The sequence below is a fragment of the Stenella coeruleoalba genome (genome assembly GCF_951394435.1).
Source record: "Stenella coeruleoalba genome assembly, chromosome: 14".
NCBI classification, from domain to species: domain Eukaryota; kingdom Metazoa; phylum Chordata; class Mammalia; order Artiodactyla; family Delphinidae; genus Stenella; species Stenella coeruleoalba.
The window spans coordinates 49999377-50026263 of NC_137160.1; the positions used below are offsets into that span (position 1 = coordinate 49999377).

General features: G+C 42.7%; 1 protein-coding gene across 1 annotated transcript in view; it reads left to right on the forward strand.

Annotated features, from left to right (window-relative positions):
- Positions 1–23677, forward strand: part of ANKRD29 (ankyrin repeat domain 29) — a gene marked incomplete at its 3' end in the record, with an annotated part of 42188 nt that extends 18511 nt beyond the window's left edge. Inside the window, 7 exon segments of the mRNA XM_079941791.1 lie at positions 2931–3029; positions 6671–6769; positions 14571–14669; positions 16245–16340; positions 18572–18670; positions 23573–23653; positions 23657–23677. Coding sequence (XP_079797917.1) covers positions 2931–3029; positions 6671–6769; positions 14571–14669; positions 16245–16340; positions 18572–18670; positions 23573–23653; positions 23657–23677 — 594 coding nt within the window.
- Positions 23678–26887: the final 3210 nt, after the last annotated feature.

Sequence of the window (26887 nt, forward strand, 5' to 3'; positions counted from 1 at the left end):
TCACTGAAATATATATGATTACAGTTTATATAGTTGGGCAAGGAATTGGGGTTCTTCCTTTGAAGAAGTCATTGATTCTTCATGTTTGACATGTGGATAAGAAAACTGAGGCTGCAGAAAGATAAATTTTGTGTTCACAACATGACCTTTCATGATAATGCTTTGTAGTAGAAGAATTTGAACTGCCATCACATTGTAATTGAAAACTTATTTCTGTCATAAAAAATTACTTCAGTCATAAAAAATTCCTGAAAATTTGCCCTAGTTGGAAACTTTTAGGTTTTCTTAATTTATTGTATGTGATATTTTGATATCAAGGCGGTTTCCAGTGGAGTTTTTTTTTTCCTGTTAAAACACTATTAAGTAGATCTGAATTTCAGAAAGGGTTTCTGTCTTTTCTAAAACCTACTGTTGGACTGTGTACATGCCTCCAGACATGCTGAATATAATATACAGTAATCCAAAATACATGTGTACCATATTTTATATTAAATATCATTTTATTTTTAATTATAAAAGCGATACAACTAAAAATAAAAAGTTCTACAAACCTGACTCAACTCTGAACTACGTCAAATGATCGTGTGTGACCACATGGCTGCTTCGTTCTTCTTGGCTAACAAGTTAATGCTGGCCTTTGAGCCAGTTTGTGCTGTCCCAGAAATCCATGGAACATGGGACCCAGGGCGAGCAGTTCCACATGTTTCCATTAGGTCAACTGCAGGTGGCCAAGAGTTTTCCATGGGAAGAAGACAGTGTCAGGAGGCTTTGAGTTTTAATACGATCCTGTCATCAAAACTGACTCTGTGGGCTTCCCTGGTGGCGCAGTGGTTGAGAGTCCGCCTGCCGATGCAGGGGACACGGGTTCGTGCCCCGGTCCAGGAAGATCCCACATGCCGTGGAGCGGCTGGGCCCGTGAGCCATGGCCGCTGAGCCTGCGCGTCCGGAGCCTGTGCTCCACAACAAGAGAGGCCACAACAGTGAGAGGCCCGCGTACGGCAAAAAAAAAAAAGAAAGAAAGAAAAACCAAACTGACTTTGTGTCAACTGTTCTCATTGTAATTGAACCTACCAAACTGACTTTGTGTCAACTGTTCTCATTGTAATTGAACCTACATCTCCAAAAATGTGTTTTTTAAAATAAAATGTATCAGCTCTTCTATGACAATCATCATGTTTTATCTGTTCTCTAAACCCATTAGGCAAAAAGCTGGGAAGATTGACACAACAAAACTTGGAAACGTTGGTGCTCGTTGCTGCTAATAGCTTAATCAGCAACTTCTTAATGCCCGCCCGCCTCCACCTCCACCACCCCCACCAGCCTCAGCCCTCCAGTCTCTCTCCTCCATTCCCCACCCTTCAAAGTGCAGCTCTTCCCACCACACAGCCGGGCCCTTGCTGCAGCCTTACTCAGCCATGTGCATCCCCCAGCACCCTGCCTGCCTGTGAATGCGCGACCATGTGCAGCAGTGTTTCTCCAAGGGAGGCCCACCTGCCTCCGGCACCTCTCGGTCACCTCACATGGCTGGTCAAATGCCTCTTTCTGGGCCTCGCTCCAGACCTACTGAATCTGAGGGTGCGGCTGCGAGGGTTGCCATTTTGAATAAACACTCTATGCCCAGATTTAGAAACCACCCTATCTTATATCTATGACTTGTATTTTAGAACCAGATTCCACGTTCTTCGATTGTTTACAGTTGGCTCAAATGTCCACATACCCATTCACAGAGCCAAAGAAACAACACAACAATCCTAGATGGGAAAAGAAAGCCTCAGCCCAGCACCTGAGAAAAACCATTAAGGGCTTCACGGACTTCCCTGGTGGCACAGTGGTTAAGAATCCGCCTGCCAATGCAGGGGACACGGGTTCGAGCCCTGGTCCAGGAAGATCCCACATGCCGCGGAGCAACTAAGCCCGTGAGCCACAACTACTGAGCCTGCGCTCTAGAGCCCACGAGCCACAAGTACTGAGCCCGTGTGCCGCAACTACTGAAGCCTGTGTGCCTAGAGCCTGTGCTCCACAACAAGAGAAGCCACCGCAATGAGAAGCCCGTGCACTGCAATGCAGAGTAGCCCCACTCCCCGCAACTGGAGAAAGCCCACACGCAGCAATGAAGACCCAATGCAGCCAAAAAAAAAAAAAAAAGGGGTTTCAGTTGACCACAAACTCAGTGAGTCAGTATTTGGTGTGGTTGGCTTAAAAGCTAATTCTAATTTAGGCACAGAGATAAAAGTAGAGGAGATGGAACCAAGGAATGTCCCATCAGGCCACATCTACTTTGCAGTGCTCTGTTGAGTCCTAGCGCCCACGTTTTAAAAGAGGTCTGGACAAATAGGCACGTGTTCAAAGGAGAGTGAGAGTGAGAAGAGTGAGAAGAGTGAGAGTGAGAAGCACATGGAATAGGCTGCAGTTATCCCCGCTTTCAGTGCATGCAGATCTTGTCCCATGAAGGCAGGGGCCCAAGAGGGCTACTCCCTAAAAACACCTTAATCTCAGAGACCTACAACTGGGTGGACCCACGGGGAGAAGCCAATGTTTGTCAGTTGGGTCTCTGGTGAGACCACAGGAGATGATTCTGGTGATTCCAAGACACAACTGATTGGTACAGACTTCCTGTTCTGTTTCCTTTATTGAGAGGCAAAGAGATGATTCTGCGTTTGACATGAGAAATTTCTAAATTAATTATAATAACTTAGCAAATAGCTGTAATATATCTCAAGCAAGCCACCCCAGTATACAACATAATGATGCCCTTAAGATGAACTCTGTCATGATTATAAAGAAAAAGTAAAAGAGATAAAAGAGGAAAAGTGAGTTTGTTATTATGTATGGGAAATTCTTTTCCAAAGTTCTCACCATGTGAAGAGCATCTGCTCGTAAGATTTGTGCTCTCACTGTTTCTAACGCGTTTATACTTCTCATGACCACAGGACGGGGGCACTGCCCTTCTGGCCGCCAGTCAGTATGGGCACATGAAGGTGGTGGAGACCTTGCTGAAGCACGGAGCCAACATCCATGACCAACTTTATGTGAGTGTGTTTCAAGGGGGCTCTTGGGGGACACTTGCTCACTCCCTTATCACACATAGCATCGCAGTCTAAATTCCGATGCCAGAAGTGGCATCTGATGCAAAGTATTACAGTTATCAGAGAACTTCAGGGGAGTTGTAAACAGTGTAGAATGATAGAGAAGTTAAGAAAGTTGGTGATTAAGATACGACCCGTGGATTTAGGCATTAGGATATATGTATTAAAAGAGCAGAACACTCAGAGGTCACCAAAGAGACCAGTACTGAAGTCAGAATGCCAAGGGTTAAGAGAATGGGAGGTCAATGAGTGATAGTAGAAGGACAGCACTCACCTGAGAAGTATTAAAACAAAGGAGAAAGTTGACGTAAGATAGAAGTTTCACTCATTAGTTATACGCTCCTTTCCTTCTTGACAACCATAGACAATATAAATGCATTTCTGTTTTACTGGCATCATAATCAAAGATGTCATTAAAGATGTCAATCTACTGTATCATTAAATTTTTTTTCCCAGGACCAAAAGCATTATGACATTTAAATAAAAATGTTCCTGACAACTTTATCCACCCTTCCAAAGTTCAATACCTATGAAATGAGTGATGGGGGAGGATCCTCTGGTAACAACCCTGTTGAGGACTTGCTCCAGAATTTCTTGTCTGATCATCTCATGGATCTAAAAAGAACAGAAGAACCAATAAAATATTCCTTGGTGACCTTCAGCTTACAATTGTATCAATGCATGTTAGGCAGAATAAAGAACAGTTTGAATATGGGTTAAAAAAAAAAAAAAAAAGAAGTGACGTCTGAGACATCAAAGGAAAAAGATAGAGTTAACCAGGTGAGCTTTTTCTATGTAGAAACCCATAATCTTATTTACCCATCTTTGCTCTGCCTTTTAAATCTCTTGCACATATGATATATTTCATGTACCTATGTAATTAAGAGCTTCAAAAATAATGTGATACATACTTATTTGTAACACGACAAGCCCAGTGTATGGACTTGCTGAAAACCAACACAAGTCCTCCTGTTGTAGAGTTATTTGGAAGGAAGAACACAAAAAAGGAGAAATCAAGTTATTTGGAAGAGAAGTGAGGATGGGTGAATGAAGACCTCTGAAATACATGCACGCCATTGACCCTGAAAGGCATTCACTGCCAGTGTGGGTCTGTTTGCCGCTAATTGGCAATTAGCACATTACCCAAGCATTTTTAATGGTCACTCTAATTCCGTAGAATTTATGGCAAATGTTATTCTTGTTTTGGAGGAAAAAATAAAATATGGGGAGATAAAGTGACTTGACAGTCTCATGGTGAAGAGTGGAAGAATTCCTGCTTCCATTTGTCTAGGAACCATATTTTAGGCTATTGTACCACTAGACATGAGCCCTATGCCCAGGGGTGCTATACTTTCATAGACATGTAATGAGATGTGTAGGTGTGAACTTTTCCATTTGAACACCCTTTCCAGAGTTTGCACAGATACCTCTGACAAATCACCAGCCTCTTTCCATAGAAACTAGCCTTAGGCTTTGCACTTCAAGATCTGTTACCACTCTGTGAACCTGTAGCATTCCTGGTTCAGTGACTAAACTACTTGATTGTGGTCTGAAGGAATGATTCTCAACTCTGGCTGTCCATTAGAACCAGGGAGCATTAAAAAAAATTCCGCTTCCTGGGCCCACCCCTGACCAACTAAACTGGAGTCTCTGAGGGCAGCTTGGGCAACAGGTGGTTCTGACATGTGGCCACATCTGAGAAACAGGGGTCTGCAGCTCTGTATTTCTTCAACTGTATATAGTGAAGTTGTATCTGAGAGTGTGTATGAGTATATGTATGTGCAGGTTGAATAGGAAGAGCCCCTGTCTTTGGAAAAGGAAAATGGGTTATTGTTTTCATAGCATTACCATTAATAGTCAGCAATCCAAATTGACTGTGGGTATAGATTTTGTACTGTTAGATAACATTCTTCCATAAGGCTCCTTGAAGCAACACTTAATGTTAGAAATGTAGAGCTTGGGGAGATCCCATTCCCATGGTAAATTCCTCTCTGTTATAAGGTAACCTAGAAATTTCATGCACCAGAACTTCCATTTTGTATTGACTTTTACCCTTACCTAAACAGTCCAAATATAAATGTTTCCATTAAAAACAGTTGAAATACAGGGCAGGGGGCAGGGAGTGTCAATGATTCTTGAAAACTTCTAGGAACAGAAATGTGTGACGCACAGTAAAAAAAAAAATCCAATGCATGGAGATCCGTTTTGGAAAATTCCTAAGAGTTATCAGCTGCTAAGGGCAGGGAAGACTTTCTGTGGCAACACAGTAAGGAACAGCTGAAAATTGTATCCCCATATCAAACATTTGCTTAAAAATCTGTACAGGCTGAGACTTCCCTGGCGGTCCAGTGGTTAAGACTCCGAGCTTCCACTGCAGGGGTGCGGGTTTGATCCCTGGTCAGGGAACTAGGATCCCACATGCTGAGTGGCACGGCCAAAAACAAAGAAAGAATCTGTACAGGCTGATTACTTTTTTAATGATTGCGTTGAGGGCAGTCTGGCAGCTCAGCTGACCCCCACTGGAAATTCAGCACCCTCTGCCTGGTTGGACTTGTAGGGAAGGTACTTTGATCCTGTGGTTAATGTTCCTGACTGTGAGGGGTGGTAATTAGCTGGGTTAAGTAGTTTTCCACTTAGGTCTGAAAGTAATGAGGCTCACTCTGTCCTGTGAATGCTGCCTGTGTGAAGTAAGCACCTGGACAGGAGGTGTGCTCTCGACTGACCGATGTACTTGCTGAAATTAACCAATGATACGTCTTCAAGATAAAAGAAACACCCAAAAGATGTACAGGCCCAGTTAAAAAGAAAACTAAAGAAAATTGGAAACAAGCACTTGCTTTGGGCTTTTTATGCACGACTGCTTAGTTGTGTGTATAGGTATTGTTGGCGTCTGCCGGGCTGGCATGGAGAGAATTCATGGACATTCTTACCAGGGTGGGTATTCTGGAAGCATCTTGTGTTTTAAAGCTTAGAGGAACTGCATGTTGGGAGAACATGGATAAGGGAGCACGAAAGAGAAAGGAGTAGGGAATATCTAATTAAAAGGATACTTTTCTTTCCCAATTCATTAGAGCACAGAAAATAGATTTGAGGGATTTCTTTTTTGTTTTCTATTAACAGATTTTTTTTTTGTTTTTTAATGAACACTTAAGCTCTCAGTGACAAAAGGACTGCAATGGAAAATTGTATTAAATGTGTATGTTTTTTAAATCTAAATACAAGAGGGTGGACTCTGAGATCATGCAACAAAAGCAGAAGGCAGCTAATGAGAAACCTATGCAGACAGAGGAAAATGATGATTATTTGGAAAACCTGAGTTTTCCAGCTAGATGTACCATAAGCTGTATGACCAAGATTTTATAGAGTGAACAGTCATTACATATGTCGTAACTCATCCTTATACAACTGTCTATTTTAAACTTTACCTTTCAGCCTGACTTAGTGTGATGTTTTAGAATGGTTCTTCAATGAAGAAAACGCCACACATGTTAAAAAGGGGGGGAGGGGAGGAAATAAAAATCTAATTTCTTTTATAATAAATGTGAAAGATGACTTGTTAACACTTTCAATTTGCTATCTGTCAGGATGGAGCCACCGCACTCTTCTTAGCTGCCCAAGGTGGTTATTTGGATGTGATTCGATTACTGTTGTCCTCAGGAGCGAAGGTCAACCAGCCGAGGCAGGTAATGTTTGCGCGTGCGCATGGGGCGGTAGGCGGGGCGGGCCTGCGGTCCTGCGGCAGCACGTGCCTAAGATAACCAGTCAACACTGGGCGTCTCTAAACCCTTTTGCCTCTGGGTAAAAGTTCATCTTTGATTAGGGTTTTCCCTGTTCTTTGCCTTGGGCTCACCCGAAAGCCTATGAAATCAGGCCGACACCACTATTCAGGATGTTTGGCGTCTGAGGACAAGTACATACTCTGCCACCTCCTGTTCAAATAAATGATGGCTGTACTGGGGTCAGGAGAGTAGGCTAGCCTGGAACGTAGGTAAGTAGAGGCGGGTCAGGCAGCCTTGCCCTTGCTCAGTCTCTCTGTTGATATGCTGCCTTATCTCTTACCCACCACTTCTTGTGCTGAGCCAAAGAGGAGTCCATGTTCTTGGAATCATTACTGGGTTCTGCACCTTCATCTCTCACCATTACAACACCACTGAGACTTCATTTACCAAAAGAAGTTGTTATCTGGCAAATCAATTAACTGATACTTAAAGGAACAGGACTACAAGGTAATACAGGCCACATTTATAAATGGTAAAGAACCATCCAAATGTAAGGTATTATAATTAGCCTCTCATAACTATTTCTGCACTAATCCATTTGTTTTTAACGAAACGTTTCAGATTAAGGTAACAGTACTTTAAAGGTAGTTTTCTAGGGAAAAGCCAAGCTGATAACTTACCAGTAAATGACATGCAGGCAGATTCCCACTGTCATGTGGCCTGATATGGGAAGACCTGTATTCTCGTTAGTGAATAGCTATAGGAACCTTAAGGTCGGCCTGAGCTCTTGGCCACAGGCTTCTTCAGACTTTAGAAATCCAAGTGCATAAGGAACGTGAGAAAAGAAAGAGCCTTTGGGCAAAGTGGATTGGAGGTCAGGAATCCTGAGTTTTAGATCCAACTCTGCCACTAACTAGCTGTGTGGTTTTGAACAAGTAAATGAACCTCTCTGGACCTCTGTTACTTTATCTGAAAATTAGAAGGCTGGACAAAATGATCCTGATAATATCTTCAAGTTCCCAAATTTTGATAATTGTTTTATTCAATGTTCACTCTGTATTTCTTGAGCACTTGTCATGTGACAGACACTGCTATGAATATAAGATCATAATTTTAGAATTTTAAAGATGTTCTTAGGTTTGGATGGCCCCAGTAATACTCCTGGGAAAGGATGCTTTTAGAAAAAAATAGCACTTCCATACCTTCCAATGTTGACATTTGGGAATTGGAATTTAGGATTTTCTTTTTGGTCCTTCTTATTTCGAAATCATTGATTGATTCTGAATCAGAGTCTTCATTTTTGAAAATTAATGAAAGGAATTTATTTTAGATTGCTTAAGTTTGATTTGGAGGCCATTATTGAGGGTACCACTGCGAATTTAGAAACGAGAGATTATCGAGATGGTCGAGTCTCTCTGTACATCTGGCACTTCAAAAACTCTGGTTGTAAAGATGCATTATTTGTATGCCTAAGGTACTGTTTGTAAAAAACCAAGTTGACGTAAGAGATCATATTTCAAATGTTGCCTGAATTATGTCCATTTAACCCTAAATTGAGTAGTGTAATGGCATTAAAGCCAAGAAGTTGAAGCGTAAGCCATCAGGGCTTCCCTGGTGGCGCAGTGGTTGAGAGTCCGCCTGCCGATGCAGGGGACACGGGTTCGTGCCCCGGTCCAGGAAGATCCCACATGCCGCGGAGCGGCTGGGCCCGTGAGCCATGGCCGCTGCGCCTGCGCGTCCGGAGCCTGTGCTCCGCAACGGGAGAGGCCACAGCAGTGAGAGGCCCGCGTACCGCAAAAAAAAAAAAAGAGTGAGCCGTCAGTGCCGTGGTAGCCACAACACGCCGCAGCTGTATTTCATCCCTCAGGAGTGAGGATAACCTGGGCAAAGTGGGCGACCCAGCCTGGGAACGGGAGGAGCCCACCCTTAGGTCAAGGAGCAAGTGACATGCCCTTCCAACAACTACATCTAATGCAGCTGTTTGGAATTGTGAGTGTCCAGATCTGAAAAGATTGTTATTTAGGGAGAGGTGTTATTTAGGGAGAGGTGTTTTATAAAATACGAATTGCTTTAAGGGGGAAAAGTGATGAAATTTTTCCTTTTCATAGAGTGCCAGTAACCCCTTTGTACCCTCACACCATAATCTTTTTACTACCACAAGCTTATAGTTAAAGGTGATCTAGCTAGGTCAGACTAGTCCAAGTTCTGTCTTCTGTAAAAGAGTAAACTTTGCATATTTAATTCCATTCCAAGAAAACAAGAAGTGTCAGAAATACAGCAAAAGTGCTATCAACCCCAGCTGACTTTGTCACAAGTTATGAAGAGGTTAAAAAAAAAAGTCTAATTAAAAGTTTCCATTAAAATGGCCTGTACGTGGTAGACGGTTATATAGGTAGGACATTTGGAAGCCAACGTTTTATTCTGAAATCTCAGCTGCCACATTGAATCACTGTCAGAAAATTCTTGGATTTACAAAATAAGGACAAGGATATTTGCCTGGTTTAATTTCTTAATATTTTTAGATAAATCTGATTTCTAATTTTTGCTTCACCATTCCAAGGAGTCCTGACATTTTATGGTACACTGTGCCAGGATGTGAATGAAGCTGCATTGAAATTATTCAGCTAACATTTGATCTGAGCTTCAGGGAACCTGAACGGTAGTAGAGATGACTTTTCCTTGTAATTCTATCACTGAAGAACTAACTGAAAACCTTCTTAGTACTCTTGTAGAAGGAATCCTATGCATAAAGCAAGCCATAGGCAGATTTTGGAATGACTAATTTCTTTTTTTTTCTTTCTTTCTTTTTAATTTTTTATCCCTGGAAAGACTAAATTACTGTTTTGAAACTTGAAAATTTTCCCTTCTAAGCTGTCCTGAATAAAGAGGTCAAGAGTCACAGACATAATTGAAATCCACAGTCATTTAAAACCTCATTTTCAGTTCTTTCTATGTGTCCTCACCAAGTGGAGTTGATGTGACTCAAACCTTTTTAATCACTAGCTGAGATGGCTAGTTAGTCTGTTTTCCTACCAACAAAATGCTTTGACATATACTTTTTCCAACTCAACTCACGCAGCCCATTAACGTGATGCTTTTATAGAGTGGCGAAGGTCGGGCTCTGTTTACCTGGGGCTGAGGTTGGCCAGTCATCACTCATCTCTGTCTAGTCCTCTTAATATGCTAATCAGCATTTCTTTGAAGCCTGACCGAAACGCCATCTTATAAAATGCCTTCTCTATCAGAAGCCTTGGTTTGGACTTGTATGCAGAGATGCTGGGACCCAGACAGTATCCTTTCTCCCAGGTTGTAAGCTTGGAGGGGAACCCAGTGGTGGGCAACGGGCAACATAGAGTCAGCAGATGGGTGCAGTGTCCTGAGGGTTCCGAGAAGGGAGCAGACCACAGTAGGGAGGCCCTGCTGCTTGCATGCCCTCTACTCTCAGAAAAGCCACGTTGACCGCCACAGGACACCCTGTGGCCTGGGCAGAGTGCCCATAAGGCCTGGAAGGCTGCAGGGCATGGTGATCAGTGCCTGGGAACTGGAACAAGGCTCCGATACAGGGCCCGGGCTCCTGAGCAGGACAGGAGGATTCTAAGAGCCAGCTAGGAAGCCAGAGCCACATCTTGGGGCTGGGACTGCAGATGGGGGAAGTGAGCAACTTGGTAGTTACAGGGATATGGATAAGAAAATGAAACACAGTCCCAGTTTTGCTCATGAACTGTATGACCTTGAACAAATCGCTTTGTCTCCCTGAATCTCATTTTTTTCATCTGTAAAACCATGATAATGATGGTACCTTCGCTACAGGAATACTGTGAGAATTTAAAAAATAAATAATCCCTGCAAAACTCTTCATGCAGTGGCCAGTAAAAACCGAGTACCTAGTAAATGTTAGGTATGTTATTATCATTTCTATTCCGTCCAGGCCTTCCTGGAATAGAGAACCCATCAGAAATCAAGGCTGCTCTCTTTCCCTCGTAAGCCAAGTTGTCTGTCATCTCAAAGTCCCTTCTTTCCTCTCTTTCTCTCTCCCTACTCCTTTTCATTTTGATCAGCTTCCTCTGCCTACGTATCTTGTATGCGGTCCCCAAGTTTGCAGCTCAGACTCCCAGACTCTTGGCGTAGCCATGTCACTGTCGCAGCTCATCCCTGCCCTCCAGGCCACAGTGGACTGGCTGGCCTGCCCATCCTCAGTCTGATCACTTGTGGCTGGGAGAATGGGTCAGGGTGTGGGCAATGCAGGCATCTAGTAACATCTTTTACAGATTCATTTGCTGGACCAGGGACACAGAATAGAGGGACCCAGTACTGAGAAATGGGCTCCAGGGCTGGTAGCAAAGGTGTCTCCCTATTGAACCCCCCTGTGTTACTGATGAGGTTCCTTATAATCTCTTGAACCCCCAACTTAGAATAGAATTGGTCCCCAGCACTTGCTGTCTGGCTCAAGCCTGCAGGTGAAGTAGCCTAAGTATAGGTACCGAAAGGCAGTAGAAGCAAAGAGTTAGTGCCACTTAATACACTTATTGCCATGGGAGAGAATGGCTTTATGGTTTTAATTCTTTTTTCTAAATCATCTTTAGGAGCCTAAATAAGACCAAAAAAATTTAGTCTCTAATACAAGTCACATCATATACTCCATCTCATGCTGTGACCTCGCTATAAAAATATATTAGAGGAGACTTGAAAATATTATCTCAAATGGAATGAGGGAATAACAGAGCTGGAAGGAACTGCAAAAGTCCCCTATTTAACCATCCATCAGGCACTAGAAGCTGATTGGGAATCAGCCACTGTCAGGCCTCTCCTGGCGTGGGGAACTCATTACTACCTCATCAGCTCATTCAGTCTTTAACCAGCCCTCCTTATCATTCCTTTCTTACATGGAGCCAGTGTACCACTTGGTATGCAAAATAAATTTTTTTCCGCTTGTCATGCACACAAATAGTAAACAACAGCTGTCATAACCCCAGTGAATCCCATCTTCTTCAAGCAAAGTGTTCTATTTCTTTAAAAAAAAAAAAGTGCAGCTGAGATTGTAACTTCTACTTCATGACAATTTCTTTGATTTAATATACTTTGAAACTGTATATTTTTGTCAAGAAGTATTTTAAAACTTACATAAATATTTTCAGACGTTTTTCCTACTCCGATTCTCTCCAAAGCTCTACAAAAAAGAAGCTAAATCGACTGAATTGCCCTCATTTTTATTATGAAGCCATCTTCACAATGAAGAAGCTGACTATTGTAATAGAAGGAAAATATATGACAAGGCAGAAATTGAGGTGTACGGAAGAGGAAAACCTGTCCTCTTCACAAACTAGATAATCAACTGATAAGTAATTGGATCTGACAAGAGTTCTCTAATTCACATTCAACTTCCTGGGTTCAAAAATCAGCTTTGGAGAAGTAAGCACCAGTAAGGAAATACACAGGTTTCTCCCAAATCTCATTTTCCCAATCGTTCCTACCTGCTCTATCAGTTATCTCACAGGGTAACTGGGAGAATCAAATTAAATAAAGCACATGGAATGCTTTGTAGACAAAAGTACAAATTAAATTACTTACTGTTTTTCATGATAAATAATATTGAGATCCATTTTCTAAGCATCTGTTGGCCACTCCTTGTGCTTAGCACATTTCTGTATGTTTTCTCCTTCACAAGTATCTCTGGGGGGCTAATGTTTTTGCAGAAGGGGACGATGAGGCTCAGAGGGATTTCCCTAAGGTCTCACAACCAGGAAGTGGTGACTTTTTTTTCCACCTACTATGACTATTGCAATTAAGGTGATAACATTTGATAAAATATAGAAACATTACTGTTATAATATAATAGTTGTTGCTGATATAGCACCTCTCAGCACTTTCCCACATAGTAGTGTCAATTAATAGAATTTAAAAACAACCAAACCCTTGGAAAGCACGGGGAACAGCCTGCTGGTTGCCTTTCCTTGCCTGCCCTCTGGCGGCGATGACAAAGAACAGATGAACCCAGAGCGGGCAGAAGGGGAAAGTGCATCCGCATCTGAGCCCAGGAAAATCCTTTGTGGAGCCCAGACCCTCTGTCCGGTCTCCCAGGGCCCTGCCCACAGCCCTTGGGCTGTAGCCAGCTGGATTTCCCCCAGATCCTTCTAGGCTCCTGATTTGCCATCACCCCACTCAAAGGTCTTGGTCCTCTGTCCCTTTGCGAGGACAGCAGTGGGCAGTGACCCTGCTCCTGCGGCAGGTGGTACACTGGAGCTGAAATGATATCCTCCAGCAGAAAGTGAAACTTTAGCTTCTGTACCTGAATCATCTTGCTCTTCAGCCCACAGTCCCACTGATGAATAATTCAGTCTTACATGACTAAGGCAGTCTCTTTGGGTCCCATTACCTTAATTGCGTTTGAGGTTAAGGTTAATCAGTTCTGGGTTCTCCCTCTTCCTGACCTTCTCTCCAGGTGACCCAAGTTCTCAGAGGTCAGACTATCACCCTGGCATTGGAGTTGGGATGGGGATGCTCGTGTCTGCTCCTTGTGCTGGCTTGTCAGCCTCCCTGGTCCCTGAGCATCCTGCATTGGTCCCCGAAGGCGCAGCTGGTCCACCATATGTGGGCCCTGCCGTCATCTACGTCCCTGACGTCCCGTGGCCTTATCTCCCCAACCCAGGCTTACTCCAGGCCACTGTTCAGCCAGCACTTCTGATTTCCTTCAGGCAGGCAGGCAGGGACTCCTGGGGGGATGTGGGCCTGGGGTATTGGGAGCGTGTCCAACATGGGTCCAGACGGCTCCCACGGCCGTTTCTCTTCTACCTGTGAGGCACCGGCCGAGCGCAGAGCTCCTTAGGGGGCTTGCAGTGTTCCTGGGTTTCATTCCAAGAACAGGAGAAAATCCTTTCCTATCTGGAATTCACTATAATTTATCTGGGTGTTTCTAGCACCCTAGCTTACCCAACCCAGATTCAACCCAGAGCAGGAGGAAAACATAGACACTCATGACCCTGCCTCCCCCATTCCTCTCTAGTGCCTCCCTCCTGCACTAGAAGGGTTTTCTAGTTTCCTTTCTGTCCAGCAGGAACCACCCTCCTTGCTGTCAACTCCTTCCCTGTCCCCTGGATGTTTCACCTCTTCTTCTCTGGAGCAACATACCTCAGCTTCATGGCTCAGTGTGCACAGAAAAAGGGTCACTGGGCACATAATACACAGCAGGCTTTACCAAAACTATCAATCTGCTGTAGCTGGGCACTGTGCGGCAGCCCCCAGAAGACGCAGTATCACATCCTGCATAAAATTATGGTCCCTGAGAATGACATGGCTTGGAGGGATTCTGGACACAAGAGCAGAGTGGGAGCAATGTCTTTAGCTTTCTGACCCTCAGACCGGCCTCAGAGGAAGTCGCCCCCTCTCCTGTAGGAATGAGGGGGCCCCACGAAGCAGGGTGTGTTGTGTGAACCCACCCGTAGAGCAAACAGGTAGAGTCTGGGCAACATAAGGACAGGCTGGCCTGTTCCCGGGTTTGTCGAATTTGGTTCTGCTTGGTATGCCTGCAACACAGCCGCTTCCCACGCGTGTTCCCTGGAGCCCCGCAGCACACTCGGCCGTGAAAGGTCCTGCCGTGCAATGGCTTTTATAAGCCAAGATCTGAATACTGGCACTTACCCAAGTAGTCCGGGCACTGCCCAATGCCAGCCTACGTACGTGGGTCAGAATCACCCTCGTCGTGGGCCGTTGGGAGCCCTCCCTGGGGCGTAACCCGCCATCCCGTGGATGCTGTGTCCTCTCCCCGCAGGACGGCACGGCGCCGCTGTGGATCGCGTCGCAGATGGGCCACAGCGAGGTGGTACGTGTGATGCTGCTGCGCGGAGCCGACCGCGACGCCGCCCGCCACGTGAGTGCGAGGACCGCCGCGCGCGCGCGCGGGCTCGGATGGGGGCGTCTTCCATTGAAGCCTTGACCTCCGAGTTTAACTCAACTGAAACGTGCGGAGGAGACGCAGTTTTATTCTGTCTCTTCCTCACCGGGGTTTTCTCCCAACCTCCACCTGCTCTTCAGCAGGAAAACAAGGGAAAGGTCTGAATCAGTTGAAACCTAGCAACTGCTGCTCAGTCCCTCTAAGGGGAAAATATTGAATTCCTTGAGCTCCTCCTCCACCTGGGCTGACCTCTGGATGACCCGGGAGGACCAGGTAGGAGACTCAGGCCTCGGCTGCTGGTCTGCCTGGCGCTGCGCCTCCTGTTGGCCTCCAGGCCACAGTGCAGCTGGCTCGCGGGGTCTGTGGTTTGGGGTCCTCGGTGCCCCGGCTCCCCGAGCTGCAGACCCCCGCACCACATCCCGCATCGGCCTCCACTTAGCCTCTGTTGGGGTCACTTCATTTTTTTTTTTTTTTTACAGTATCTGGCCTTTTTGCCCTTAATATTACCTTGCCTGTGTGACCCACCTCCACTCTCCCAAGTCTGAGCCCACAAAGGGGGAAACCAAAATACACATTCCTGACCACTTCTCTGTCCTCTCTTCCACTCTCTTTTTTCCTTCCCACAATCTCTGAAGTCAGAAAGGAAAAATCCTCTATTCTCATCTTCCTCCTGATTCCAGCTAAATCTTTAGAGCAGCCTGGGGTGTTTCCTTTACTACAGGAGAACTCTGTGAGCAAAATCCTCCAAATACAGAAACTGATGCGTGAAAGTAGGAGGAAGGGGGAAATGGAAAATCTCTTCTCAGGCCAGAAAAGGATGACAGAGCTTAATATTAATTTTTGAACTTGTCTTTTCATTCTTTTTTTAACAGATTTCAATCTATCCCCTTCTTACTCTCCCCCCATCACCACTACCACAGGTAGGCAGGTATCCAGGACAGACTAGAGCAAGGCTGTATACACGGGAAGGCAAAAAGAAAAGCAATTTAAAATTTTAAAACAGTAGATACAGTTCAACAATTATTTAAATCATTAAAAACAGTTCAACTGGGAATTCCCTGGCGGTCCAGTGGTTAGGACTCCGCACTTTCACTGCCAAGGGCACAGGTTCAATCCTTGGCAAGAAACTAAGATCCCACAAGCCGCACAGTGAAAAATACTTAAAAAAAAAAGTTCAACAATTAATTTCTAAGTCATGAACTGCAGAGAATGCCTCTTTAGTCCATCTGTGTTCTAAAAATATCCTCCTGAAATTCCCCTTGTTCCTGTACCCAATATTCTAAGGGACTAGAAGACCATGAATTCCCAGATGGCAGGGTTTGAAGATACTGTAATAAGTCACATATTTTGTGTGGTATTCTTTCACGCAGAATTAACTGTTTAATATGCTCTAAAATGATTTTAGATTAAGAGACGTTGCAGGCCTCTGCTTTCATTTACACATTTTGCCTCCTTCTGACAAGCACATTCCCAGTTCTCAACCAACATTTCATTATTATCCAACACACACATATGTTAATAATCAACTTTTCTTTTCCTCTCTCTGTAAAGGATGGTACAACAGCATTACTGAAGGCAGCCAACAAAGGGTATAATGATGTCATAAAAGAGTTGCTGAAATTCTCACCCACCCTCGGTATTTTGAAGGTAAGACCTACAGAGAAAATTTTACCAACTGTAAAAGAGAAAGGATAGAAATTTAAGAAGTCCACACTGGGGACTGCAGTGGAATCTGGGTACCATTTGCATGGTTAGTTGTGTTACTGAGAGAACATGCCTACAACTTATCCATGTTAGAGATTCCCGGGCACTGGTAGAAATGGGAAGGTAATAAAAAGAGTGAACCGGAGTCTGTAGCTACCAAGTTTTCTAGGGGGAAAAAAATTAAACAATAGTACTGAAATTGCTAACTTGGAAATCACCCATATTGATATATCATTGGAAGATTTGTGAAATCCTCCACAAATGAAACACATGATTTGTGTCCCAGAAAACATGAGGGATAGGAACTCACATTCCTTCTCTTCATTATCTGGGGCAAAGAACCACATCGTTACCTTAGGTGGAATGATATAAGCCTCAAACATCTGGACACATCAGAGAATGTGTCATTCTGGAGGGCTGCGTCTTCCAGAAAACAGAGCCCCGAAACTCCTTTTTTAAGTTGTAATCATTTTGGATTAAAATATTCCTCAACTAGAGTATCTACCAGAGGTTGGCAGTCTTTTTCAATAAAGGACCAGGTAACAAATATTTTAGTCTTTGTGGGCCGTACAGTCTGTGTTGGAACTGCTCCACTCAGCCATTGTAGAAAGCAGGCAGCCGTAGAAAATACGGCAACAGCAAAAAGTATGCCTGCATCCGATCAGATTTTATTTATGGATGTTGTATTTCTAAAATTTTATATTTTTACATGTCACAAAATAGTCTTCTTTTTTAAATTTTAAAATGCTGAGCTCATCAGGATGTAGAAAAACAGGCGGGGCAGGGGGAGGGGGGAGTTAGATTTGTCCTGCGGGCTGTAGTTTGCTGACTCCTGGTATACACTCTAGCGTTTTGTTAAATAGAGGACACCAAACCTGTTCTAAACTTGGGACAGTAGTTTAGCACTTTTTTGGATTTATTGATGTATCTGAAGCCTACTTGCCCTTTAGATGCCTTCTGTCTGATCTTTATGGGTTTAGGCTCCGTTGTTGCTGTCAGCTGATACGGAGCTGCTGTTGGTATGCCGTTCTCTCTTGCCCCAGTGAGCTAATTCTAATCTTCCATGAGCTTACGAGTCAAAAAAGCTGTACTTTGTACTTGTAAAACTTGTTTGGCAAGTAAGAATAAACAGTCTGTGAAAATGAATTCTCTATGAATAAAAGAAACTAGCTCCAGAAATGGACTTTGCAATATCTAGTCGTGTTGCAGACAGCTTTTAGGCTTAGTTTTTTATTCTTAGCCACACTGCACTTCGGCAACACTGGTAAGTTGGTTAAGATTTTGATAAGTGAAATATTACCAGATTAGTGTATTGCTGCACATGGCAAACATGGTGAAGCAAACAGGGAAAACGGCTACTTTGCTGGAGTTTTTCTCTGGGTATGATATTTAACGTGCCTACAAGATCAGAAAGTGTTTTACGTATATATATGAAGTAGTTAATTTGAAAACTAAGCTTGCATTTAAGTACTATTCACAGACATATGTACCTTCTAGACCAGATGTCTTGTGACTGCCCATCGTTCTTATATTGGGTTTGTTATATTCTCTTTTCCCCTCCCAGAATCCAGCTACACGCTGCGCATAGCTGCTTCCTTATGTCAATAAATATTTGCAGTAAATTCCATAAAATGTCAGCAACCTATCCACTAGACCCCTCAGTACCCAGAAATGCTCCAGCTCAGGGCTGGGGTCGGGGGTGGTCCTCAACGCACCTACTCTTACTCTTAAGCCGTGTAGCTCCCAGTCGCTCTCCTGCCCACCTGCGCGTGTGGAGTGTGTACAGCTGGGTTGACAACTCGGCCCATAGGTGAGCAGGCTATTCCTCCAGCCTTGCAGAAGTGTGCTCACCAAAAGCACAAAGACCTTAAGAAAAAAAAATGTTTGACGTAGCATTGTTGTTTTTCCCACAGCAAGTTCTGATGCCTCTACAACGGACCAAGTGAGCATGAAATCATGTACACGCTGGGCAGATGCCTTATTTCACTTGCAAAAGGTTATTGGCAATATTTATACTGACCATACACGGTGTCCCTGAGGACACTGTACTAGGTGCTGATGTGACTTTGGAAAGGGAAGATAAGGATGAGCAAGGCTCTAGCATTACAGTCTCATCAGGCCGAGTGCTGATGGCTGTGAGCTCTCTCCTGACACACACTGTCCTTTTCTCCTAGAATGGGACCTCAGCACTCCATGTGGCAGTGCTCAGCGGAAATATTAAGGCAGTCGCGCTGCTCCTGGAAGCAGGGGCAGACCCAGCCCTGAGAAACAAGGTACCGTCTTAGTCATCTCTTCCCTCCATCGGGCGCCTGTGCAAAGAGATAAGGCGGCGTCTGCTGAAGCCAAGACAGCATCTTGGCTCCAGCCGCTCCTCATCCTTGGGCATAGTAAGGGCATAAAATGTTGTCATCATAGGTTATGAGTGAGCAGTACATTCGGACCCAGAGGACTATACTAAAACCCCTCTATTATCAGTGATTTTCAGGTAACAGTGGGGCGGGGGTAGGGGGCAGTGGTTGTGGGGAGTAAGGTTGTAAGTATTCTATCATCAGAGAAGTGTCCTAAAAATGTCAAAGTTCCGGTAGTTTAATCACCATCCTCCGTGAGTTGGATACTGGTACCTTGAGAACTGCCTGTGCTCTATTTGGTGACCTCATGGGGAAGATGTTGCTTTTTATATTGTTAACAGGACTTTGCCCCACAGTTCCAAAACCAACCCATATTTTTTTTAATTGAAGTATAGTTGAGCAAAACCAACCCATATTTTTTCACAGCTCAAAAATTTTCTTAGTTTTCAATTAAGCCAAACTTGGAGGTGGGAGGATGCCCAGTAACAAATGACTGTTATTGTATTTCCTCCTACTCAACATCTGCATAAGCAGTCACAAGTAGAGACTGGGGGTGGGAGAGTAGCCTAGGAAAGGTCTAGAGGAAGCACACTGAAACTACTGACTTTTGAAGGAGGAAGTATGGTGGGGACTTATTAACAAGGAAGGGTATGAAAAGCAACTTTCACTTTATACTTAGATAGTGTTTGAATTTTTATAAGCATCTATTGCTGTGTTAGATTTTATTAATAAAACCAAAATCATATAACATTTCATGATATTTTTAAAGGAAACTATTAAGAAGTGCAATTAGACAACATGCCAAGAGCCGCCACTTTTTCTCATTCCACTTAGCACGTGGAATTATTACTTCCCCTGTTCCTACCTTTGAACTACTTGAAGACAACATTTCTGTTTATTTCTTCCTGAGATACATGGGTTTGTTTTCCATTAGCTGGTCTGGCTGTGTGATGAGCCCGCTGAAATCACAATTGCTCTCTTATCTTTGCACCTTGGACACAGATGTCCTAAAAAGATCAGTCTTCGTTGCTAAGTCACCCAGTACTGAATTAAGGCAGTTTCTTTACATAGAAACTGAAAGATGCAATCCCTTGTGTGTCTCGTGGAATCTCAGCAATAATGGTTATGGGGAATTTCCAGTGACCAAAATGCTGGTCTTTGGAGTGTCTGTGTAGCTGCCTGTGTTGGAGTTTTATCCTGCAGAAGCCCTTGGAGAGCCGGGAGTAGCTGCCAGGAAGCTGCACGCCTGCACACCAGGCAGCCTGTAGAAGCCAGGCTCTTCAGAGGCAGCTCCAGAAGCAAGGGTGTTGGGATTCCAGCAGCCACTCAGGACTCTTGAGGGGGTATTCTTGACCTTTATTCATTCATCCAACAAACACTTATTGAGTGCCTGCTAGATGCCATGCACTGTGCTGTGAACATTGTCTATGGGGAGATAATAGTGAAAGAGATTCACATAGTATCTGTCTTCATGGGGCTCAGAGTTTACTGGGGAATAAAGATAATTAAACAAGCAATTGCAACACACAGTGACAAGGGCTGTCAGCAGGAAGTGAAGAACGCTATCGAAGGCTTCCTGGAGAGAGTCACTTTTCAGCCAGTACAGAAGCACCCTTCTGCTCTAGGGGCTCCAGGACTTCTGCTCTGGGGCAGATGCCAGAGGAGAGGGTAACCAATGGCCCAGTACCTCTCCCCACACAGTAGCCATCCCCATGGGTGTGGGGATCCCATGTTCCTGATACCCCCAACTGAGGACTCAGAACACATCTTCTCCCAGGAGCAGTGGGGACAGAGAGTGGTATGGTGCTGTGGGTCATGAGTATGGACCTATGGTCCTGCTCCATAATGAGTAAGATGGCCTTTAGGAGCTAGCCTGGGCGCTAGCCATCATAACCTGAGCAACTTGAGAATTCAGTGGGGACCCTCCTGACAGAGGAGTGAGACCAGGTTTTTAAAACTATATGGATGACACACAGAACAGTGATGTGATTGACTGAAGCAACACAGTTTGAGAGTATAAAGCCTATTTTAATGGTAATGGATATGGACATTCATGGAGATGGTCACACACACCATAACTTAACAAGCTTGTAGACAGAGGTGCAGCTTCTTAGCTCCACTCCTCTTCCTGACTGTAGAGGATCCTCTGGCTACCTGCCAGCCTGTCACCAAGGACCAGTAACCGGTGCAAAACAGTTAGTTCTTCGTGAGGGTACTCTGAGACTGGATGCTGCTCAGGTCCGTTCTCCAGGAGCATTATTCTCAGCCCCAGGCATTAGGCCTGTACAACATCTGCTCCTGAGGAACTAAGCTAATACTAGACTTAACCCCACAGAGGGGTCTCTGGTCTAAGGCAGCATCGAATAGCACCTCTTGTTAGAGTCAGTCCAGCACCAGCATCAAGGGTCCTTTGGGTGGGCAGGAGTGCAGCTGCAGGACATGCTGCACAGCAGACCACTGTGGCAAACTCATCATTCCCAGCAAGTGAGGTCCCAGCCAGTAGGTGGGGGTCAGAGGGCAGGATCCAGCCTAGAAGGTAGGTATTGCAGGAGCTTCACCTAAGATCAGGGTTTCAGATAGAGCAGCCGGGGTTCCAGGTTTAACTGCAGGGGAAAAAAACAACTACATCCAAGTTCTCTCCCTGATGTGGTTGCCCTTCTACCCTTTAATTGCCTCTCCCCTGAATTCCCAAGAACATCCTTTTATTCATCTGTAACAACTGTTCTCAAAGTGTGTTCCGTGGACCCTTGGGGTGTCCTCAAAACCCTTTCAAGGGTTCTAATAGGTCGAAACAATATTCTTAATAATACAGAGACACTATTTGCCCTTTTTCGCTGTGCCGACATTTGCCGTAATGGTACAAAGGCAATGACGGATGAAACTGTTGGCACCTTAACACGCATCAAAGCAGAGTCACAAACTGTAGCGGCAAATGATTGTACAAACCTCTAAGTTATTTTACACGTTGTAGATTATTTTATAAAAATACCAGTTTTACCTAAGAATATCTTTGATGAAGCAGCAAACAATTTTAATTTTATGAAACCTTGACCCTTGCTGTATGTCTTTTTACTATGTAACAAAATTCGAAGTTTGCACCAAGCACTTCTGCTGTAGGCTGAAGCACATGGTTGTCTCAGGAAAAGCACTTGTGCAATTGTTTGAGTTACAAAGGGAGCCAGCCACTTTTGGGGGGGAGCTCCACTTTTACTTGAAAGAACGGACTTGTATCCATCACATGAGCCTGACAGCTTCCTGATACCTGTAGCTTTTCTGATGAATCAGTGATAATATTAATGAATGACGTGAGCTTTGAGGATTGTATAATACAATGTGTCAACATTTGGAAGATCTGCATAACTCAGTGAGCTACTATTTTCTAAATGGCCGGTACATGATGTTACAGACATGCATAGGTAAAAAAATCCACCTGCAGATAGATAGACCTATGGATTTTAATGCAACAGAGTAGAAAAATTCATTGATGTGGTTTCAAATTCCACATGGCAATTTAGCTTTAAGATAATTGATTGGATACAGAAGCAGATATAAGAATCCAATTGTCTTCTTTTAAGCTACACAGTAAAGACATATGCAAAACTGTTAACAGTGCTACGCTTCTAACTTTTCTGTTTTTGAAAATTTAGTTCTTTTTCATAAATATGTTATTTATGTTAACCTGTAATGGGTTTATTATTTTTAATGAATTAATAAATATACTTAAATTTTTTTCAGTTTTGATTAGTTAAAAACAAAAGCTCTTTGGGGTCCTCAATAATTTTTAAGAGTGTACAGAAGTCTTGAGACTAAAAAGTTTGGGAACCATTGCCCTATAATGTCTATTTCTTAAGATAGGGACTCACTCACAAAGTAAACACTTACAGAATGTGTCTCAGCAGCACTGTGAAAAGAAAGGACATAGAGTGAGGCTGGATCAGGTGGGGTGTCGGGCCACTGAAGCTGTTCTTCCCTGTGTGTCTTATGCTCTGGGTGTTTCCTAACTCTGCCTTCTCATCAAAAGATGGGTCTCAAGTCCCTAGCAGACAGACTGCCTTATATAATAAACTAATAAGTTATCAAATCGATTTATTTACAACATACTAGATAAGCTAGGCATTGTGCTGGAAACGAGGATGCAGTGATTAATAAGATATGGACCCTGGCCTCCTGGATATTATAGCCTAGTAAGGGATATGGCTAGATAGAAAAAATAACTCTAAAAGACAAATATCATATGATATCATTTATAGGTCAAATCTGAAATATGATACAAATGCACCTATTAATAAAACAGAAACAGACTCACAGACATAGAAAACAAACTTATGGTTACTAAAGTGGAAAGGGAGGGAAGGATAAAATAGGAGTTTGGGATTAGCAGATATAAACTACCATATATAAAATAAAGAAACAATAAGAGCCTACTGTATAGCACGGGGGACCATATTTCAATATCTTGTAATAAACCATAATGGAAAAGAACATGAAAAGGAATATATGTGTTTGTGTGTGTGTGTGTGTGTGTGTGTGTGTGTGTGTATCTGAATCACTGTGCTGTACCCCCGAAACTAACACAACATTGTAAATCAACTATACTGCAAAAAATTTTAAAAAGAAAAATAACTAACAATGAGATAAGAAAGTAACCAGTGATATTTATATTTAAATACATTTAAAGAAAACCTTTAATGCCTTGATACAAAAGACTGAGTCCAGTGGGGTTTTTCATCAGTGGAGGAGCAAGTGTGGGTCAGGGGCCCCTCTTTGGAGTCCCTGAAACCACACCAACTGTGGGAATTCACTCATGCCTATCTTATCTTCTTTCAGGCCAATGAACTTCCGGCAGAACTAACCAAAAATGAACGTATATTGCATCTCCTCCGAAGTAAAGAAGGACACAGGAAGAGCTAACTTAGTTTCATATTCGACTGAAAGATAGAAACCTTAATCATATTGTCCAAAAAGAAATTGCTTTTCAAATAGTGTTGGAAATTCCTAGAAGAAGGAAAACGCCCAGAATGCCCACGCTGGGTCCCTGACCAAGAAGAGCTGTGCTTTGTGCCCTGAGTCAAAAGCAGAGCAGCTCAGGGACCCCTTCCTCTCATGTAGTGGGCTTCTCACACTGGCCTGTAGCCCCACTCCAGGGGGCCTGGCATGTTCGTGGAGTCCACAGAAACTCATTTTAAACTACATCAACTTGGGTCTTTCAGTTAAACTCTAAGATAGAGTTAAACCCTCTGTCTTAAAAATAGAAACAGAAAGGAAGCAGAAAGCTTTGTTCCTTTAAAAAGACTGAAAGTCTGACCTTCAGTGAATTGGTGCACTTTTGCTTTTGTGTTAAATGTATGTGTGCTCAAAGATATGGCTCCATCGTACTTTACATATATTTGTATGTCATTTCCAGTGTAAAATGTTCTCCTCTATGAATCAATAATGTATAAAGTTATATTATTGAAAAGCCACTTCTGACATTCCACCATGTGCTTTTCAAAGATGGACTGTTGAACTATAAAAAAAAGAAAAATTGTTCATTTTTACCTGGAGTCAATGTTGTAGGTATGATAGGATACAAGTGGCAAATTTGGAAATTCAGAAAATTACAAACCACAAGAAATGTAGGCTTGTCTCTTTGAACCATTACTTTGGGTCTATTGCTGGGAATCTATTTCCTGTGCCGTAACTAAGTAGACTTAATATGCTGTGGACTCTTGAGCTTCCAACACCAATTGCTTGATACAATGACTTTGGAGTCCTTGGATAAAATGTGATATAATATGTTGTTATTACTATTGCAGAAGTATAAGTAATAAAAGACTGTTACTAGTATTTAATAAGTGTTCATCTATGCGTGTATTTGGGTTGATTGATTCCAAGAAAGAAACCTGGGTTTTGTTGAATTATTCCTTTGAAGGGGGTCAAAATTTATAGTCGATGCACTTTATGATCAATGGTGTCTAAATGCCTCAGTCAGTGCCTAACTGCACACACAAAAATTAAACCTTCTCTCTATAATCTACCATAATAAACACTGGTGGCATTTTGTTATTTAAACACATCTTTAGTTTTCTTGTTCATGTTCTGCTCTGGTTTCCAGCCAATGTTCTATGTTAAGATGGAGGGAAATGTTCTAAACCATATATATATATATTTTTTTTTTTAACCAACTTGCAATGGTGGTACTAAAAGTATTATCTTTATGTCAGTAAATGAGTTGTAATTTTGAAATTAGAAGATATTCTCTTAAAGTTTGTTATGATCAGTAAAACAGTCAATCAACAAAGATCAGCTTATTTTAATCCATGTCACAAGCAAAGCCAGTGATGAGCAACCCACAGGGCCCCCAGAGAGGGGGCCGACCACCCAGGCAACGAGCCTGCAATCTAATTTCTGGATTAAAAAATTAGAAGCTGTCTGTATTGCTAAGACATCCAGATATAAACATTTTAGTAGTTAAAAAGCAGTGCCCATCTCCACGCTGGCTTTCTTTTATTCAACAAAGTTGTACAAATACATCTTCTTTTATGGGAATTTCATAAAGCTATATTCATTTTGAAGAGGAAAATAATGTGGCCTGAAGTGCTTTATTTTTTTCCCCAACCAAAAAAAAAAAAAAAAAAAAAAGGTTGCTCATCACTGATATAAATCAAAACAGTATAATGGGTACTGATAACAAAGTTCCAAAAGACAAAATGGGATGAAATGACAAACTTAATGTTGACAAACTTAATGTTTTTCACTAGAGCATGTTGTCCTGGGCCTATTTGTTAGATCCTTTAAAATGGATAATGTTCTTGACCAATATTAGGGGCATAAAGAATGAATTCAGTAGCTTTAACAATATTGAAAGGAGGCCTTCTTAACTGTAGGTAAGAGGTCTCTAGCTTAGAAGGATCACATTTAGTCTAAATGAGTCTAAATATTATCCATAGCAGGGAAGAAGATTGTATTAATCCCTCACCAAAGACTGAACAAAAGTTCTGTTATTTAAAATTAAATTGCATTTTTAAACTTTTTTTAATAAAGTTAAATTGCATTTATTTTGCACACAGGTAGATGATTCTTACTTTATGTTAATCTAATTCACAATTCAGTGCTCTGCATCTTAAAACTTAGAAGTAGCAATTCCTATGCAAATCGTTTGCTTAATTGAATCCCCAAAGTTTTTCATTACATTCATTTGTTTGATGACAAATTCCATGTTATAATTCAAAATAAAGTTAACGTACTACCCAATCTGCCTTTGCTGATTTTTCCATTTGTTCGTTTGTTTTTTTTTTCCTTTTTTTTCCTTTTCCCTGTTTGTTTTTAATCAGAAGTTCTTTCAGTGTGATTTTTAATAGTATGGAATTTTAGAGTGAATAATTCCGCTCTGTTGATAAATATATTGATATTTGGAAACTGAAAAGGATTAAGCTTTATGGACCTACGATTTCATTACTTCTACCATGGAGAACTTTTGTCATGATCCCAAAAGGTTTTTTATTCAAACAAAAATTCCTGGGATAGTCATGAAAGGTACTGAAAGGTACCTGAAGGTACTGAAAGGTACTGAAAATGAAACTCTAAGCTGTACATCGTGACGATTTGATATTTATAGACGCTGTGAAAGTATTCCCCCAGCTAGGTAATTAACACATCCATCACCTCACATATTGATCTTTATGTGTGTGTGTGTGAGAACGTCTTAATATCCATTTGTATTATCTATGATGCTCCTGGCTCTTCAGTCCTTTGCATTGGCTCTTTCTTCTGCAATAGTTGAGGATTTTTGCACAACTTCATATTTAGGAAACAAGTATTTGCAACGGTAACATTAGGAATCTGGAGCACTCCATGGCCTTTCTGGGATCCTCCCCTGTTCCATCCACCCTCTGCAACTGAAACCGCACAACGCAGATGGGACTCAAACCCAACCAAAACCCAGATTGGGGCTTGAATCCTGTCGTTTAATTAAGATTGCACACGTGGTCTAATGGTCACGTGGACTTAATGAAGCTCAGGTTCTTTATGTCTCAGCACAGAAGGAATTCAGGGAGAGGCAAAGTGGTAGGTAAGAAGTGGATTTATTTAGAGAGATACACATTCCATAGACAGAATGCGGTCTGTCTCAAAAGGCAAGAGCAGCCCTGGGAGAAACGCATG